Source organism: Geotrypetes seraphini, chromosome 2 (genome assembly GCF_902459505.1).
Source record: "Geotrypetes seraphini chromosome 2, aGeoSer1.1, whole genome shotgun sequence".
Lineage (NCBI taxonomy): Eukaryota > Metazoa > Chordata > Amphibia > Gymnophiona > Dermophiidae > Geotrypetes > Geotrypetes seraphini.
This window is the reverse complement of record NC_047085.1, coordinates 444,647,991-444,668,385: the sequence shown is the minus strand read 5'-3', so window position 1 is coordinate 444,668,385 and position 20,395 is coordinate 444,647,991. Positions and strand designations below refer to the sequence as shown.

The 20,395-nt window shown below is 43.3% G+C and overlaps 1 protein-coding gene across 7 annotated transcripts in view; it reads right to left on the bottom strand.

Moving 5' to 3' along the window:
* The window catches only part of WAC (WW domain containing adaptor with coiled-coil), a 351,928-nt gene extending 332,729 nt beyond the window's left edge, over positions 1 to 19,199 (bottom strand). For 4 of the 7 annotated variants that reach the window (XM_033931441.1, XM_033931440.1, XM_033931444.1 and 1 more), the window contains exons 1-3: positions 18,853 to 19,198; positions 18,638 to 18,671; positions 16,023 to 16,212 (exon numbers count right to left, since the gene is read on the bottom strand). In XM_033931441.1, the coding sequence (XP_033787332.1) occupies positions 16,023 to 16,212; positions 18,638 to 18,671; positions 18,853 to 18,893 (265 nt within the window). In that variant the 5' untranslated portion in view covers positions 18,894 to 19,198. Of the gene's footprint in view, positions 1 to 16,022; positions 16,213 to 18,637; positions 18,672 to 18,852 lie in introns of all 7 variants that reach the window. The other 3 variants (XM_033931443.1, XM_033931439.1, XM_033931442.1) reach the window with 3 other exon arrangements.
* Between the last annotated feature and the right edge of the window lie 1,196 nt (positions 19,200 to 20,395).

The window sequence follows — 20,395 nt, the reverse complement described above, 5'->3', positions numbered from 1 at the left end:
ACCACGAGACCTACATACCTCTTTCCAAAGAGCAGCGTCAGCAGCACTCTAAACAGGCTGTTTCATGGCCTTCTTCCGCCGTGGCCTTCCGTGTGCCGCATTGCTGATGAGATCAGTGATGCAGCAGAGGGAATGCCCCGGTAGAAGGCCACGAAGCAGCCTGCTTAGAGTGCTGCCGACACTGCTCTTTGGAGGGAGGTATGTAGGTCTCGCAGTCGGAGGGTCAGTGGGGTTCGGACGGGAGAGATGGAAAGATGGGAGGGTCAGTGGGGATTTGGCTACACGGCAGGGGCAGAGAGGGAAAGCGCTGCTCCTGGTGAATCCAGGGACTAGGACTTATTTTGGGGGTAGGGCTTATATTAAGATCTACCTCAAAAATCATGCTAGGGCTTATTTTCAGGGAAACATGGTAGTACTATGTTTTGATGGAAAAGATATTCCATTAGTCTATGCTAGTCTTTCAAAATTTAGTATCAGGCAGCTTCAAACATTACAAAATGCTGCTATTATGTATAAGAGTAAATTTGACAGTGTAACACCCCATTTTTTGTACTATCATTCGTTACCGATTTATTTTAGAATTCAATTTAAAATATTAATGTTAACCCTTAAAGTTTTCCATACTATGGAACCTAGTTACTTGAACTTACTGACTATTCCTTATACTCCAAGATTTACTTTGAAATCTTTACAAGATAATAGACTTGTTTTGGAGCAGTTCATAGAACTAAAAGGGAATTTATATGACAAGGCTTTCTTTCTTTTATTTGGCACCTAGTCTTTGGAATCAACTTCCGAATTACAAGGGTCATATTGAAATTAATAAGCAACAATTTTTTACAAATCAGAATTTATTAAAGTAGGAAAAACAAGTACATCATCTTAATGGACAGACTTTTCTTCACTTTTTAACAGTCTCCATTTCTCTGCACATATTTTTCCCATCGCTCTGCAAGCTTGAAAATTCCCTTACGGCAAAACTCTGTTCCAACTGCCGAAAGATTGGAAAATTCAAGTGGTGCCATTCCATGCTCTGCCATTTTGTTTCAGGTTCATAATGATAGAACCAGCTTTCACCACCTGTCACAATACTCACCCAAAAATCATCTTCTTCATTTCGTTATCTCTGAAGGTAGTCTTGAGTAATGGTTTTTTGTTGAACTTTAGTTTTCGGTCAACAAACGTGGGACCCAGCAGGCAAACTTTTCAATAGCCTAAGCTTTCAATCACTGTGACCCATTCCAAGTTTTGCTGCGATTTAATTCACAGTGACACATCTGTCTTCTTTAATGATGTCATTAACCCTTTCCTTGTTGTGTTCAGTGCAGGCAGTTCAAGGGCAATCGGTACAAGGCTGATCTTAAATGTTCGTGTTTTCATCTTTGAAATGTTTCACCCATCTCCTAACACTGCTAGTGCTCTTGCACACAGCTCTATATGTACAACAAATCTTTGGAGAATTTCTGCAGCAGGGATTTCCTCTTTAACAAGGAATTCAATGACAGCACATTGAAGAAAGGAAACAGTGTCAGCCATTTTGCCTGTCATAGAAGCTAATGATGTCACAATACCTCAATACATAGCGTAAAGTCTGTACATTAAGATGATGTACTTGTTTTCCTACAATAAATTCTGGATTTTTTTTTTTTTAATTGTTGCTCATTAATTTCAGCATTGTACATCCCTTGTCGCGATAAGTATAGCGGTCACGTCTACTTACAATATAGGCCAGCATTTTGCTGGCCTACATTGTGAGTGTCTCTTCCTCTACTAAGGAGACGGTAGGGCCGCCTAGGTTCGCCTAAGGCCCTTAGGCGGTCTTGCGGGCCTCCCTAGGCTCCTGGAGGTGCCTAAAAATAGGCGGCCTGCATGGGGAGCATTTTTTTAAAAAACGTGCATCCCGATTGGTTGATTAGACAGCTGTAGGATGCCTACAGCTGCCTAAAATCGGGACGCACTTTGCAGAATCAGGGCCTCAGTCCAAAGTGAATTTTAAACTTTTCAAGACATTGTTAAAAACTTATTTTTTTCAGTTATCTTTTGGAACTGACTTTTCCCAATTGATCATATTCACTAATTTTGAAAGGTTATCAGGCACTCCCTACAATCAGGATGTTATTGTTGGTATTTTTTTTTTAGGTATGAATGTGATTTTTTAATTTTTTCTGTTTTTTAATGGAGTTTTTATTTCCTGTTCTTTTATCAGTATTTTTTTTATTATGTAAAACCGCTGAGATCTGTTGTAAGATTCAGTGGGATATCAAATTTTAATAAACTTAGCATGTTTCTTGGCCTAATGTTCTGACCAGTTAGCAGAAAGCCATCAGTTTATACTGATGGGCATGGAGCTGTCCAAACCTATGCAGGTTAGAATCTCTTTAAAGGGGGAGCATACTTAGATCTTAAAAAAAAAAGGCTCAAATATTAGTTCTAACTCTGAGGCTGCATAAAATTAAAAAAAGCAACAATAGTACAACCTCCCCCCCACCCCCCCTGAAACCTGAACTAACAACAGAGCTTCTCTATCATCCACCCTTTGAATTTCTCAAGTGCTTTAATCTGACTGGATACCTCTCCAGGTGAGCCTGTCGTATTTCCCTTGTCCCTCCTCATCCAATTACCATAAACAGTATTTCCCATGGTTTGATTCAAGAAGACTTTCTTTGTACTCTATGCAGAATTCTGTATGATCTCATCTAATCTTTGAACTTCAAATGTTTTTACTTAGACAAAACTCAGTTATCTCCCAGAGGACAATACTTACCAACCTAGAACTACATCTAGAAGTATTACAGTAAGCAGAGAACCAGTGATGTCAGTGTGCAAATACCACCAACAGTCCTTGAGAGCCTGGGCAAGACATGCCACTTTCCAATGCCTCAGGTATAAACTTTAAATATACGAGTTCTAAAGTGTCACTGTTTGACAAACTGTGGAGCACATACACTGTGATGTAAGCTAATATAATAGCAATAAATTCAATAAATTTAGTGAGAAGACCTCAGTGTGGATTGATAAGTCAGACAAACGTGAATAACGTTTAATACTTCAACCCGTTCAAACTCAAAGATGGCTCAACTGAGCTTCAGTTTCAGAATATGAATCCTTCTTTAGGAACCTCCACTTATTAAGAACTCATTACAGAGGCAGGAACAGAGAAGCTGAAATGAGAACAGAAAACGCCCACCCAGCCCAGCAACTTTGAATTTTGAACCATCTCCGAGTTTTTTTGCAGTTGAACAGCTCTTTGAAACGAATCAACCCGTTTGAAACATCTCTGGGAATGTTTGCTTATTTCAGGTCTCCTACTGAGCGAAGTTCCTTTTCAAATGATTTTTTGCTAAAGCTGTGCAGTTCTATGTTTTTCAAACTGTGTTTGTGTATTACTGTGAAATGCACACCTTTTTTGTTAATTATTAAGTGTGGTTGCACTATTTACGATGGTGTGGCGTACTGAGCTGTGGCTCGTACACGGGTTGAAGTATTAAACGTTATTCATGTTTGTCTGACTTATCAATCCACACCGAGGTCTTCTAACTAAATTTATTGATATTTTAGTTTACATCACAATATATGCACTTCATAGTTTGTCAAACAGTGACACTTTAGAACTCATTTATTATTTAGTTGTTCTATATTTAGGGTTTTGCTCACTCAGGCAGAAACTTAGCACGTTACAATGGCTTTATTACATGTAGCCTTAAACATGCACTAACTTTCATTATTTACTAAAGGTCCCATATTATTCAATAGGATCTAATTACCTCTAACAACCACTGCATTTACTTTTAACACAATAATACACCATCATAAATCTAGTCCTTAGATTGGTGACAGGTAAATATCATTTACACCTGAATGTAACTCACTTTCAGTTACAAATGAAAAAATGTGTGAACTAAATCTTCATCTAAAACATGCCTGGTTTCAGGAAGGCTACAATCAACATGAATATGAAATCTACATAACACTTATTAAAGGTAATACCTTTGAAAGATGCTCTAACTTTCAAAATTATGATCTTAAAATCCACATTCAACAGATATTTTAAGTCCTAGCCAGCAAAAACTGCCACACACTATTTTCTGTCGTATCATAAGATATTTCTTGCTCATTGGAAAGGTAGTTCCACATTGGGTATAAATACTGGTAAAATATAGTAGTTGTGAATTATAAATATGTCAGTTGTGGCTTTGAAGTGCAACCACAAAGTCAATGTTAAATAAAAAAATATATATAGCAATCTATGAAGATAAACTTTCAAAACTTTTTAGTGTGTATCCTTACTTTTGATTTTGGCTACCTATTTCCCTCCCCTTTATTCTTTGTTTAAACCTCAATAAAACTTGCATACACTCAATGCAGTGGTCTCAAACACGCGGCCTGCAGGCGGCTCTCCAGGTGCTATTTTGGGGCCCGCAGTCTGGACGCAATCAAAACAGCATTTCTCTTCCCCCTTCCCTTCTTTTTGGAGCAGCAGTGTGTCTGGCCGGCTCAGTCGATCATTCCGTTCAAAGCCGCGGGTTGGCAGCTCCTCGCGCTATCCACTCCTGCATCGGAAGCCTCTCTGACGTCACAAAACGCGAGGAGCCGCCACCCGCGGCGTTGAATGGAACAATCAACTGAGCCGGCCAGACACACTGCTGCTCCACAAGGAAGAGAACGGAAGGGGAGGGGAAAGAGAAATGCTTCTGCTGCATAGGAAAGGGGGACCCTAGGGAAATGCTGCTGCTGTACAGGGAAAGGGAGAGGGAGGGAAAGGGAGAGGGAGGGAAAGGGGAAGAGAAATGGTTCTGCTGCACAGGAAAGGGGGAAGGGAAATGCTGCTCCTGTTGCTGCTGCACCCAATTTGGGAAAGAGAGGGAAGGAAGGAGAAGGAAGACAAGGGAGAGGAGAGGAACAAGAGATGCCAAGTTCATGGGAGGGAGGGAAGGAAAGGAGATATCAGACCATGGAGGGGTAGGGATAGATGCCAGGGCATGGGGGAAGGGAAGGAGACAGATGCCAGACCAGGGGAAATAATGGAAGGAGGGAGGGAGAGAAAGGAAGGAAAGAGATGCCAGACCATGGAAATAGGACGGAAGAAGAGAGAGATAGGAAGGGAAGGTAAGACATGGAAATGTAGATTTTGAAAAGAAAGCAGAAAAATTGAACATTAAGTTAATGCCAAAAATGGATGCAAGGCAGAAAGTGAAGACGGAGAGAAAAACAGTCAAAGGACAAGAAGGCCCTGGAAACATAGTTGAAAGCACAGAAAAATAAAGTCACCAGACAACAAAGGTAGGGAAAATGATTTGATTTTCAATATAGTGATTGAAATGCGTCAATTTTGAGAAAGAAAAGATATTAAACTTTTAAATGTGAGGGCTGCAGAAAAAATAGAGTACTTGAAGGGCCGCAGAAAAAATAGTTAATGTCTTATTAAAGAAATGACAATTTTGCATAAGGTAAAACTCTTTATAGTTTATATATCTTTCCTTTTAACTGTTAAAGGAAAGTTTTATAAACTATAAAGAGTTTTACCTCATGCAAAATTGTCATTTCTTTAATAAGGCATTAACTATTTTTTCTGCGGCCATCCAAGTACCTACAAATCCAAAATGTGACCCCACAAAGGGTTTGCGTTTGAGACCACTGACTCAATGTATGCACATTTCTAGTTCAGTAAATCTCTCTCAATCACTGGTTAGAAATGCCTACAGGACAGAGATGCATTAAGAGAAGTTGAGGAAATACTCCTATCCCTCCCTACTCAGATGCTGTTTAAGATGGGGCAATATGAGTTGTCCTTCTGCCATCTCCTGCATATCTCCCTAAGGCCGTTTAATAGCCAGACTAATATGCCAAGCCTGTTGTCTTAGGATTCATATACATTTCCTCTGTACTTCCACCCTCTACATCATCCATTTCTCTCCATATTAATGCAATGTATTCAAGAGCTAACTGTCAATGGTAAGTTCACCAACTGTACGAAGGGGTACTGAAAGGTTCTCAGAAAACCAAGAAGAGAACAACGTGGATATGGTTCAATGATCTGAAAATGTCAAAACAGAGAATTTCATTTCTGCAAATTGCCATTTAACGAAATAAGATAACACTCCAGCTACACTGACAAAATAACACTCAGAATTTAGGAAGTTCGTTGGTTGGGCTGAGATCTTTTAAGCACCCTCTCATACAAGAGTTTCAGGAGGAAGAGAAATATTTTAAAAACAAGAGTTATGACATTCCTTTTCCCTTCTACAGCAAAATGTATACTTCATCTTAACTATTTTTTCTTTAGCCTTACAGTCTCTAGCAATTGCCTTCAACAAATTATAAAATATATAATCATTATTTTCCTTCCCCCCAAACCAATATCTTAGCTCTTTAACATGGGAATGGAGAACATGTTCAGGGAATTTAAAATTAAATTAAAGCATCTATTTTAGAGCTCTTGCCCTCCCTAAATTTTACACACTCATCTTGTTGCTACCTCCTCCTCCAACAAAGCTATCTTATTTTAAGTTTAATAACTCACTATTCTTCCCCTGCCCATAAGAACATAAGAGCTGCCATTACTGGGACAGACCAAAAATTCCACCAAGCACAGCAAAAAGGGCAAACAGAATGCTAGGAATGATAAACAAGGGGATCACGAACAGATCAGAGAAGGTTATCATGCCGCTGGTACGCCCTCACCTGGAGTACTGCGCCCAGCACTGGTCTCCTTACATGAAGAAGGGCACGGTACTACTCGAAAGGGTCCAGAGAAGAGCGACTAAGATGGTTAAGGGGCTGGAGGAGCTGCCGTACAGCGAAAGATTAGAGAAACTGGGCCTCTTCTCCCTCGAACAGAGGAGATTGAAGGGGGACATGATCGAAACATTCAAGGTACTGAAGGGGATAGACTTAGTAGATAAGGACAGGTTGTTCACCCTCTCCAAGGTAGGGAGAAAATTTGAAAGGGGATAGATTCCGTACAAATGTAAGGAAGTTCTTCTTCACCCAGAGAGTGGTAGAAAGCTGAAACGCTCTTCCAGAGGCTGTTTTAGGGGAAAACACCTTCCAAGGATTCAAGACAAAGTTAGACAAGTTTCTGCTGAACAGGAGCGTGCGCTGGTGGGGCTAGTCTCAGTTAGGGTGCTGGTCTTGGACCAGAGGGCCGCCGCGTGAGCGGACTGCTGGGCATGATGGACCACTGGTCTGACTCAGCAGTGGCAATTCTTATGTTCTTATATTAACAGTGGCCAACCCAGGTCAGAAGTACCTGATAAGATTCCAAGGAGTAAAACATTTTTTTGCTGCTTATCTTAGGAATGAGTAGTGCATTTTCCCAAGTCCATCAAAATAATGGCTTATGGACTTTTCTTTTAGGAAAGTATCCAAACCTTTTTAAAACCCTCCTAAACTAACTGCTTTCACCACATTCTCCGGCAATGAATTCCAGAGTTTAACTACATGTTGAGTAAAGAAATATCTTCAACAGTTTGTTTTAAATCTACTACTTAGTAGCTTCATCGCATGCCCCCATTCCAGTGGTCTCAAACACAAACCCTTTGCGAGGCCACATTTTGGATTTGTAGGTACTTGGAGGGATGTAGAAAAAATAGTTAATGTCTTATTAAAGAAATGATAGTTTTGCATGAGGTAAAACTCTTTTTACCTCATGCAAAATTGTCATTTCTTTAATAAGACATTAACTATTTTTTCTGTGGCCCTCACATTTAAAGTTTAATATCATTTCTTTCTCAAAACTGGCGCATTTCAATCACTATATTGAAAATCAAATCATTTTCCCTACCTTTGTTGTCTGGTGACTTTATTTTTCTGTGCTTTCAACTATGTTTCCAGGGCCTTCTTGTCCTTTGACTGTTTTTCTCTCCGTCTTCACTTTCTGCCTTGCATCCATCTTTGGCATTAACTTAATGTTCAATTTTTCTGCTTTCTTTTCAAAATCTACGTTTCCATGTCTTACCTTCCCTTCCTATCTCTCTCTTCTTCCGTTCTATTTCCATGGTCTGGCATCTCTTTCCTTCCTTTCTCTCCCTCCCTCCTTCCTTCCTTTCCCCTGGTCTGGCATCTGTCTCCTTCCCTTCCCCCATGCCCTGGCATCTCTCCATCACCCTCCATGGTCTGATATCTCCTTTCCTTCCCTCCCTCCCATGAACTTGGCTTCTTCTCTTGTTCCTCTCCTCTCCCTTCTCCAATTGGGTGCAGCAGCAACAGAAGCATTTCCCTTCCCCCTTTCCTGTGCAGGAGAGGCATTTCTCTTCCCCTTTCCCTCCCTCTCCCTGTACAGCAGCAGCAGCATTTCTCTAGGGTCCCCCTTTCCTATGTAGCAGAAGCATTTCTCTTTCCCCTCCCCTTCTCTTCCTTGTGGAGCAGCAGCGTGTCTGGCCAGCTTGTTCCGCTCAAAGCTGCAGGAAGCGACTCCTTGCGAGATCCGCACCTGCGTCTGAAGCCTCTCTGATGATGTGCTGCTGCTCCAAAAGGAAGGGAAAGGGGAAGAGAAATGCTGCTGATTGCGTCCAGACTGCGGGCCGCAACTAAAACTTGGAGAGCCACATGCGACCCGCGGGCCATGTGTTTGAGACCGCTGCCCTAGTCCTACTATTTTTGTAAAGAGTAAACAAGCAATTCACATCTACCTGTTCAACTCCACTCAGTATTTTATAGACTTCTATCATATCTCTCCTAAGCTGTCTCTTCTCCAGGCTAAAGAGCTCTAGCCTTTCTTCATATGGAAGTCATCCCACCCTTTATAATCACCCAGTGTTCTCCTCAGAAATTTTTTCCAGCCAGGTGGCATGAAAAAGTAGCCGGGTGGGGCGGGATGGGGAAATTTGATGGTGGGGAAAATTAACCCCCTCTTTTACTAAAGTATGCTAGTATTTTTAGCATGCGCAAACTCCCGTGCTACACGAGAAAACTAACGCCAGCTCAATGCTGGTGTTAACGTCTAGCGCGAGTGGCAATTCTGCGTAAGGTAAGCGCACGCTAAAACTACTATCTCAACTTAGTAAAAGGAGCCCTAAATGTGTACTATTTTTATTAGTTAATTATTATTTTCCAATGCTCAATATGACTTCCTTTTTTAAGGTTTGACACTTGTGCCTGAATATTTTTACTAAATTTAAGAAGTATCTAATTCTAGAAGGGAATAATTAGATATCTGCCCTCTTTCAAATGGTATAGAGGTTTAAAAAAGGGAAAGGCGTTAATGAAGTCATTAGGTTCAAACTAGCCATTTATTTCTGCATGAATTTAAACAACTAAAAAAAAAAAAGATAAATACAGCTCATCCAGATATACAAGAAATGGCTCTACAGCAGGGGTACCCACATTTTTTGGGCTTGCGAGCAACTTTTAAAATGATCAAGTCAAAATGATCTACCAATAATATAATTTTACAAAACACAAAGCACACTGTACGCAGAGAAAATGTTAATTATCATTTATATTTCGTGGATTTTCAAAGAGGTCATGGCAGATGACTTTATGCATTGTCACCTCAGGAACAACTATACAAAAATAGACAAATATACCTCCTCCCTTTTTACTAAACCGCAATAGCGGTTTTTAGCGCAGGAAGATGCGCTGAATGCCCTACGCTGCTCTCAATGATCAATAGGCTCCCTGCGCTAAAAAACGCTATTGTGGTTTAGTAAAAGGGGGCCATAGTACAAAAAATAGACAGCAGATATAAATTCTCAAAACGGACACATTTTGATCACTAAATTAAAAATAAAATCATTTTTCCTACCTTTTTGTCTGGTGATTTCATGAGTCTCTGGTTGCACTTCCTTCTTCTGATTGTAAATCCAATACAGTGGTACCTTGGATTACGAGCATAATCCATTCCAGGAGCATGCTCGTAATCCAAAATGCTCATTTATCAAAGCGAGTTTCCCCATAGGAAATAATGGAAACTCGCTTTGATAGGTTCCCACCCTCCACCCCCCCCAAGGCCAGCAGCACTGCTCCCCCCCCCGAGAATCGGCATTGCTCCCCCCAAAGGCCCCCCCCCCGCAAACCGACACCCTCCCCCCCGCGATCCGGCACCCCCCCGCCGCCATCGGGCACCCCCCTGCCACCCTCCCACCGCGACCTGAGGTCCCCCCAACCCACCCGAACCCTCTTCTTACTTTGATGTAGCCTCCGCACCTGCACCAGCATGTCCTGTGCTGTGCTGTGCCGGTGCTCGAAAATTTGCCTCCGGTGCTGGGCCTTGAGCATGTGCGCATGCTCAAGGCCCAGCACCGGAGACAGATTTTCGGGGTACCGGCACAGCACAGGACATGCTGGTGCAGGTGCGGAAGCTACATCAAAGTAAGAAGAGGGTTCGGGTGGGTTGGGGGGACCTCAGGTCGCGGCGGAGAGGGGTGCCGGATTGCGGAGGGGAGGGTGCCGGTTCGCAGGGGGGGCGCTCGCAAATCGAGGCGCGCTTGGTTTACGAGGCACCAAGTTTGCAAATGTTTTGCTCATCTTGCAAAACACTCGCAAACCGGTGCACTCGTAAACCGAGGTACCACTGTACTCGTATATCAAAGCGAGTTTCCCCACAGAAAATAATGGAAACTTGCTTTGATACGTTCCCCCCCACACCGAGGCCAGTGGCGCTGCTCCCTCCCCCGCTCGCAAATGCCTCCCCCCCCCGCGTGAACCGGCACCCCCCGCCCGAACAACTTGAACTTACCCCCCCCCCCCGTATGTCACCGGCATGCAGCCCACAGAACATGCCGGTGCCGCTAGAAGATCTTCCTGCCTCTGCCGGGCCTTGAGCATGCATCTGCGCATGCTCAAGGCCTTCTAATTCTCCCTCTCGAGAATCTTGGCAAGAGGGAGAATTAGAAGGCCTTGAGCATGCTCAGATGCATACTCAAGGCCGGCAGAGGCAGGAAGATCTTCAAGCGGCACGTCCTGTGGGCTGCGTGCCGGTGCCAGACGGGGGGGGGTAAGTTCAAGTTGTTCGTGTGGGGAGTGCCGGTTCGAGCAGGGGGGGGGCGATGCCGGTTATTGGGGGGGGTGCTCCAAATCGGTTTGCGAGACAAGTTTTGTGAGAATGTTTTACTCGTCTTGCAAAACACTCGCAAACCAAGGTTTGACTGTATTTATTTCTTCCTGCCCCTCCTCTTTTCTTTCTGTCTCTCTCCCCGTTCCCCCTCTTTATTTCTGCCTTTCTTTCTCTCTGTCTCCCCCTGCCTGTCTTTCTTTCTCTCTCCACCTGCCCCCCCGAGCCATCACACCGATTTCTCCACTTCCCCGATTCTTTCCCTACCCCCTAAGCCACCACGCCGATTTCTCCCTGCTGCTTCCCCGAGCCAGGCCAGACACGTATAAGCGCCTAACTCACAAGACTTCACCTCCAACGTCAATTCTAACGTCGGAGAGGAAGCTCCAGGCCAGATAGGCAGCGATTGGCTGGCCCAGAACTTCCTCTCTGACATCAGAATTGACATGGGAGGTGAAGTCTTGTGAGTCCGGCACTTGTACGCGCCTGGCTCGGGGAGGCAGGAAGAAAAAGATTGCAAAGGCAATGTGATCAACTCACATTACCTTTGTGAACTACTATCAATTGCAATCGACCATTTGGGCACTCCTGCTGTTAAGGCATCCTGTCCTGACCTGAGGACAGGGTTTAGTCCCCAAAAAACTGCCTTATTTAAATTTCCTATTTATAAACTTTATCAATACAGTTACAATACTACTTGATTATACGTAAAGCAACAAAAAAATTTTTCTCTACCTTTTGTCGTTTCTGCTTTAATCATCTTCTCTTCGCTCTTCTTTCTATTCAGCGTTTGTCCTCGCTCTCTTCCATGCAACATCTGTCCTCTCTTTGCCCCTTCCACCCAGCCTCTGCCCTCTGTCTCTCTACCCCTTTCATCCACTGTCCACCCTCTCTGCCCTTTCCATCCAGTGTCCGCCCTCTCTCTGTTCCATATGGCATCTTCCCTCTTTCTATGTCCCTTCAATAAACTGTATATCCTGTGCCCTTTCTCTCCTTTGTACATGGTTCATTTCAGCTTCACACCCTCCCCTATGCTCTGGCATCTCTCTCTTCTCCTTTCCTTCCTTCCTTCCTTCTCTCTCCACCCCATGGTCTGGCATCTCTGTCCCCTTCCCTTCTCTCCCCCATGCCCTGACATCTTTCTCCTCCCCCCATATGTGCCGACATCCCTCCCCCCCCCTCCATGGTCTGGTAGCTCCTTTCCTTTCTCTCCCTCCCATGGTCTTAGCATCTCTTGCCTCTCCTCCTCCCCTCTCTCCCCCCAATTGGGTGCTGCTGCAGCAGCACTTCTCTTCCCCTCCCCCCTCCCCAATTGGGTGCAGCTACAGCACTTCTCTTCCCCTCCCCAATTGGGTGCAGCAGCAGCTTTTCACTTCCCCCCCCAATTGGGTGCACCAGCTTTTCTCTTACCCCCCTCCCCCCAAAAAAAAAAATTTGGGTGAAGCAGCAGCAACATTTCTCTTCCCCCTCCCCTATTCGGTGCAGCAGCATTTCTTTTCCCATCCCTCCCAGCTCACAAACCCGTCGGCAGAGTTGCTAGGCAAGTCGTAAGCTTCCCTCCATCGCTGACCTATCTTCCATAGGTCAGCGACGGAGGGAAGCTTACAACTTGCTGCTTTTACTTGCTTCGGGCCTTCCACGTTGCTGGGTCCTGCCTACTTTCTGTTTCTGCAAAGGTAGGACCCGGCAGCGAGGAAGGCATGAAGCAAGTAAAAGCAGCAAGTTGTAAGCTTCCCTCTGGGGCTCTAATGTATGCATGCCAGCTTCCCTTCTCTCCGAAACCGGAAGTTACGTCCCATGGGGGGGAGAGAAGAAAAGGGAAGTAGGCATGCACACATTAAAGCCCCGGAGGGAAGCTTACAACTTGCTGCTTTTACTTGCCGGGTCTTGCCTTTGCAGAAACAGAAAATAGGCAGGACCCAGCAACGAGGAAGGCCCGAAGCAAGTAAAGCATACTGGCAAAAAAAAATTAAAAAAGGCAGGCATCAAACAAAATTTTCGGTGGCGTGTCAGCCTGAGAAGGAGCATCGGCGGCAGCAGCAGGATTCACTGGGCGGTCATCTAAATTAGCCACAGCGCCCGGCTAAAAGGCCCTGGGGAGAACACTGTCACCCTTCTCTGTACATTTCTCAATTCTGCTTTATCTTTTTTGAAATGCAGTAACCAAAATTGCATACAATATTTGAGGTGCAGCCACATCATGGAGAGAAACAAGGGCATTATAACATTCTCATCTTTGTTTTCCATTCCTTTCCTTATAATTTCTAACATTCTATTTGCTTTCTTAGCCACCGCCGCTAACACCTAGATCCTTTTCCTAGATTGTAACTCCTAACATGGAACTCTGCATCACATATCTATAGTTTAGGTTCCTCTTTCCCACATGCATCACTTTGCTCATGAACTTGGGCTTCCTTCTCTCCACCTAAAAATGCACTTAATTTTCTTGAAACCACAGCATCTTCTGTTCCTTATCAAGTCACTTCTTCCCCTAGTACAATCATATCCTTTCATGAATTTACCTATATGGCTTCTATGTGTTAAGTATCTCTTTCCCTTGCATTACTTAAGTTATCCATTTATTTTATTACTGTGTTAACTTCCTAATGTTGGTGACATACAGTGCAGACTCTCTCCAGGGATTCAAGACAAGTTCCTGCTAAACCAGAACATACGCAGGTGAAGCTAAGCTAGACTCAGTTAGAGCACTGGTCTTTAACCTAAGGGCCGCCGCGCGAGCGGACTGCTGGGTACAATGGACCATTGGTCTGACCCAGCAGCAGCAATTCTTATGTTCTCAACACTATAAACAAATAGAACCAAGGCAAGATTATATTTTGAACTATTTTGGTAAACATGAGGCACCGTATACAGTGGTATCTTGGTTTATGAGCATAATTCGTTCCAGAAGCATACTCGTAATCCAAAGTGCTCGTATATCAAAGCAACTTTCCCCATAACAAGTAATGGAAACTTGGACGATTCGTTCCACATCCCCAAAATAGGCCTATGTTGCAAATAAAGCTCACCCTCCTCTGCAAACTTTCAGTATCTACTGCAGTACCCCCCAGCCATACCAGAGAACACAGCATCAGCCACTGGCCCCCGAATAGTTTTCCCTCCTCCGTCTGTGCACTATTGCTCAAGAAAGCCTTCCTCTACCTCCATCCCGCCTCTTTCTCTCCTCTCCAAGCACAAACCAGCCCCCTTGCTGCCAATCCACCTCCCTGGCTCTGATGCCAAGTTTAACCCACAACTCTAGAAAGAATGTCAGCCACACTTACCCCCGGCAGCTGCCTGTGCTCATGCAGTGGGCAGATGGTTTCTTTCTCCCCTCCACATTTAAGCGCTCTCAGGGAACATCATCACGGCGCTGCCAACATTCAAACCTGGTGTGCAAAATTACTGGGGCGACATCAGGAGAAGCACTCCAATCTGGAAGGGGGAGTTGTATTGGGCAGGGGAAGCTCCTGTGCTTCTTTCCAACTTCCGGCTAACAAGTTTTTGGAGAAGCCAGCCCAACGCACCGAGCTGTGTCTGTGATGTGAGCCAATGGGAGAAAGGCCGGAAGTGAGTTGGGAGGGGAGCTAGGTATTGCGGCTGGCATGCTGCAGCTGAAGAACTAGGAAAGCAGCCCTGCAGCCAACTGAGGTCAATATCGTGGAGGTGCCCTTTACTCCCCCAGCTCCACCCTATAGCCCTTAAACATCCGCGACCCGATCCTGCAGGCCCACGTGAAGGAGTACTTCCTGTTCCAGGTGCGTACTGCTCTCTGCCACAAGCCTCCTGCTCCTCTTGTCCAGTGCCGGTATCCACTAGAGGTAAGGGTTTGGGGTGGGCCTGCCGGGGGGGGGGAGTGAAGCCGGTTGTCTGGTGGATTCGCTCGCTGATCGAGTCAATGCTCGTTTTGCGAGTTAAAGTTTGCTCGAGTGTTTTGCTTGTCTTGCAAAACACTCACAAACCACGTTATTCACAAAGCGAGGTTTGACTGTAGCTTATTCTGAGATTAAATATGCCGAGACTCTGAAAGGTAGCAGTTATACCTGTGGAGAGAGCTCAGATATGAAAATAAAGAGTAGTTAGAATCTATGCTTCACATATACTGTCAAACCTCGGTTTACGAGTGTTTTGCAAGATGAGCAAGACACTCTTGAAAATCTTGCCTCACAAACCGAGCGTTGACTTGATTTGCGAACCCCCCATCTCTGAGAACCAGCATCGCCCGCCCAAACCCTTACCACAATCTGGCACCACCACACAGCACCAACCCACAGGACGTGTCGGTGCCGGAAGAGCCTGCCTATGATCTCTGCTGGGCTGGGCCTTGAGCATCTGCGCATGCTCAAGGCCTTCTGGCTCCAGCTCTCTCCAAGAATCTCATTAGAATGTCAGAGAGAGCGAGAGCCAGAAGGCCTCGACAATGTGCAGATGCTCAAGGCCCAGCCCAGCAGAGATCAGCGGCAGGCTCTTCCGGCACCGGCACATCCTGTGGACTGGTGCTGCGTGCCTGTGCCAGATCACGGTAAGGGTTTGGGAGGGCGATGTGGTTCTCGGGGGTGGGGTGGAAGTGTGCCTGTGACATCAGGAGTGGAGGGGGGTCTTTTTGGGATGGGGTGGAAGTGAGTAGTGCCGATGGCCTCATGAGGAGGGGGATGTGGAACGAATCAAGCAAGTTTCCCTTAATTTCTATGGGGGAACTCGCTTTGATATACGAGCACTTTGGTTTACGAGCATGCTTCTGGAATGAATTATGCTCGCAAACCAAGGTTCCACTGTATATGTATATATTTTTTTATTATTATATTACATATACACACACATACATACAGAGTAAGTTTCTTCATAGTTCTATAACTGCACTTACACAAATTGACTAGCAAGCAGTATTTAGTTTGCTCATACAAGTGTGCAACCAAGGATCTATTAATTTTGACTGTTTATCACAAATGATCAGTGAAAGTTTCATTTTATAGTATAAAGAGACAGCACTAAGACCTTGATAAAATCCTTTAAATAAAATACAACTTACCTCCATCCCTCTCTCTAACTCGAGTATGCATACTCTTCGTCTTACTGTGTCCTGTGCCGTCACCATATTTGTTTTCAGGACTATCAGATCGGCGCATTTTATTTGGCGGTGAAGGGTCTGCAGCATCCCGCATCTTGTCATGACGGTGGTCACCTCCACTGGGATGACTCTTTGATGAGTATTTAAGAGTCTGTGAATGAGAGAAGTTACCATTTAAAATTTTTCTGCAGTTTTATCTAGATACTGACAAATCTAACTCCTGCTGTGTATAAACAGTCATGTATAATAAACCAGTTCATGAGTACTATGCATAAACCTACTGTCTCTAGAGAAGTGGATTGATTTGATATTCTGTAATTCCAGCTTTATAAACATGGACACGTTACATGTTCCACATTTATATTTGATGGCCTTAATTCATCTCATTGTAGTAATACTGAACAGTTCTTTTTGAACATCATTTTGCGCTATTGGTTCAGATGTTAGTGTTACCTCAACTTGATTACTGTAATTCTTTATATTTGAACTTAACATCAAAACTAATCAAAAAATTGCAATTGCACCAGGAATACAGCGGTTAGATTAATTTTGGGTCTAAAAAGATATAAAAGTGTTACATTAGCGTATAAGAATCTTCATTGGTTATCAGCTAAGAGGCGAATTAAGTTTAAATCAGATTGCATAGTTCATCATATATTACAGACTGACTCTTCATAAGAACATAAGAAATGCCTTCACCGGATCAGACCATAGGTCCATCTAGTCCGGCGACCCGCACATGCGGAGGCTACGTAGGTGTTCCCTGATGAAGACCTTGTTTACTTGTATCCCTCAATGTGATTTACAAGAAGGCGTGCATCCAACTTGCCCTTGAATCCTAGAATGGTGGTCTCCATCACAACCTCCTCCAGGAGAGCATTCCAAGCGTCCACCACTCGCTGTGTGAAACAGAACTTCCTGACATTTGTCCTGGGCCTGTTGCCCCTCAGTTTCAGTTCATGACCTCTTGTCCGAGTCACATTTAGCAATGTGAATAATAATGTTTCTTGCTCTATTTTAGCAGATAATCTGATTTTGCTTTTTTTCTCATTAGCATTATTCTTCCACCATATTATGTATTTTATTACATTTTCCACATTTCCAGCTGAACTCTTCTTTTGCTTACGCTGCTATCCCTATGAGTTTAATTGTAATTATAATTTTTTGTAACCGCAGAGATCCTCAGTTATGTGGTCTGTAAGTTGATTTTATGTTATGCTATTACAATTTGGAATAATCTATCTGTTCACATTAAGACATATCAATTACTTAAGATTTTGTAAAAATTTGAAAACTGTTTTATATGACATTGTAATATTCATGGTATAATGATATTTTAATTATTGATTGGTTTTGTATTCTCCCATAGATTTTAGGCCTTCTTTGGAAGTAAATCACCTTGAACTTTTTTGGTATAGTGCATTTAATAAGTTTTATATTAGATTAGTTCTATGTTTTAAGAATTTCCCCAGTTCAGAAATGTTTAAAAAAAGTTAAGAGAAAATCACTGGTCTGTGCATAAAAACTTGAATCTCCATACAAGCAGCATATAGAGCTGCAATGAACTGCATTCTGCAGAAAACAAACAAAAAAAGTAAATATGTATAATTGTTGCAGTTGTCTGGGTCTCACCATGACCAAGTAGGCAGAACCAAAGTTTCAGCCATCATGCTATGGCTTTCTTCACACCCAGAAGAAAGCCATAGCACAATGGCTGAAATGTCAGTTCTACCTATCCAGACGCGATGAGACCCCGGCAACCACAACAATCATGATGCCAGCCATGGAAGCCTAAGAGAGCATGATGCCAGCCATGGAAGCCTCTAGATTCAGTTTAAAGTTTTGATAAAAATCATATGAATTTAAGTTCTTGTTTCTTACTCTCTGTTCATATTCCAAATGTAGTGTACTCAGGTTCTTTGTAGCTCTATTTTTACTTGTGCAATAGTTCTACTGTAGTATTTGCAAAGTCTGCTTTAAAAAAATAAGTTATGTTATGGCAATGCAAGTTCAAATCCCTGTTAAAGCCTTATTGTTTGGAACTTGATTGGACTTCAATTTATATTTTGAAATGCTTCTCATAACACATCTTATAGTGCATGAAAAGATTTTTCATACCAAAATAAAAAATATATAACAGAGGCAATAATGTTTCAATGTGAGAAAGACTTATTGGAACTCTGAAAACAATCGTCCTGAATCTCTTTATTCAGAATTAACGTTTAATAATTAAATCCTGATAAAATAATACTTTTAAGTTGTTTAAAATTAAAAGGATGTGTGGATTTTCTTATTGTGAAAACTGATTTTCAAGAAAATTAGAAGAAAATAAACCTCGACGTGAAATTAGGCCTTGCAAGTAACAAAGCCTTAAAGTGTACTACCGTATGAGATGCAAAACTATTTATATTATTTGCGATAGCTAGAGTTCAGTAGCGTTACAAAAGTCGTCTTGGAACGGGCGGAGAGCAGGCCGCGGCCAGGCCGGCTCCTACAGAGGCTGCGGTAATGAGGCCTGCAGCTGCCCCCGAAGCCTGCGCCCGGGCCCGGCCAGCTCCGCCCCGCCGTTACTCTACCTGGTAAGGCTGGGAGTCCCTGCGGTCGTGACAGCTGGAAAACAAAAACAGAAAAAAAGAGAGATTAGGACACCTCGCGAACCTCCATACAACGCCCCTCTGCCGCCTCAAAACACTTGCTACTTATTTTGGTTTCCAACAAAAATGGCGGATTTGTCAAAGAGACGGAACGAACCGAGAGGAAGAAAATGAATAAATGTAATCATGATTTTTACCCATCACTGAGTCTCGGTTGTTTCCTTGCATACATTACCATCAATGCCGTGTGTGTGTGGGGAGGACGTGAGGGAGGGAGGGAAGCAGGGGGGGCGAGGCACTGGCCTTTCAGCAGGGTTTGAGAGAAGAGTTTCGGGACTGAGACTGACTAGTGAGACGAGCGCTCACAGTCCATCTCCCACCCGCACACACAGCCAACTGCAGAACAGCGACCGACGGAGCCAGGCGATCAGACGGGGGCGAGCACGCCGCTTGCGTAACAACTGCGTACAGCACGCCTCCGAAGCGCGTTCACTTCGCGCTCGTACTCCCTCTCTGTCCCAGGTCCTCGTGCCGCCTAACTACGCAGTCAGCTGTTTTGGGGTTGTTGTTTTTTTTTTTTTTTGGTGGGGGGGTTGCCAGCACTATTTCTTTTCGCACATCCGGGGCATCCAGCGTCAATCTTCGGCAATCTTCGGTTTCAGAGCGTGCGTTCCCCAAATCAGCGCGTGCGCAGTGTTATGTGAAAGTCGCGTTTGCTTGGACCTGTTTAGAGGTATATGGAACGACTGGTTAGACTTTGGTGCTTTCATTTGTTGTTGAAATGTATTAAACTAAACTAGATATTTTGGGAAAGGTAGGTGGCGATTCTGCATTCGGATAAAAAGGAAACACATTTGATTTAATCGCCTAACAGGTTGTTTGTTTGTTTTTTCTTACAATGAGAGAAGGTTATGCTATGGCCTTGGCTCAGGATTCCAGGGGCTTAGAAGACTTCAGTTTTGCAAGTGGAAATAATGCTCATGTGTCCAGTACTGAATATAGCTAAATGTTTATAGAAATAGAAACAATAAAATGTGTTCTAACATTGTCGATTAGTTCTTTTCACTTTTGTATTATGTATACTATATGAAAATGGGGAGAGGAGAAAATTTCAAGTGTGATTGAAGTATGTGTGCTTAATGGTTTAAAAGAGATTTCAATAACTGCTTTTCCCAACAACAACTGTGCAAATTTAAAAATGGCACAAGGACATATTATTGTTTAGTAAATAAGGTTCGTAGATATCTAGATTAGGTTTTATATTTTAATTTCAGTTTACACATTTCTGTTGTGTAGATTCAGTAACGTCAATAGATAGGGGGACCACAAATTCAATGGTTACTGTATGATGAGTGATTGAAGGTACTATGATAAATCAAATGCAAAATCACTCCAAAATAATAAATAGTAGTTCATAAAGATAATATTAACTTATAATGAAACCGTGCTCAGAGACAGAGAGGTGAAAACAAGCGGCAAACCCCTAAACTATCACCTCACCACCCAATCATCGCATATTCAATATATTTTCATTTGGCTTTGTACCCACCCACAGGTTGAAACTTTTTCATATTTTTAGTTCAATAACTCTTCAAAAGAGGACTTATCTTAAATCCCCATTTCCGACATGGTCCATTTCAATCCTGCGTCGGAGAACCAAAAAGTTTGATTCCAAATAGTACTTCAAGGGTGGGAATGTCTCAAAAATCTGAATTCATTTAAAGCTGTGACTAGGAAACA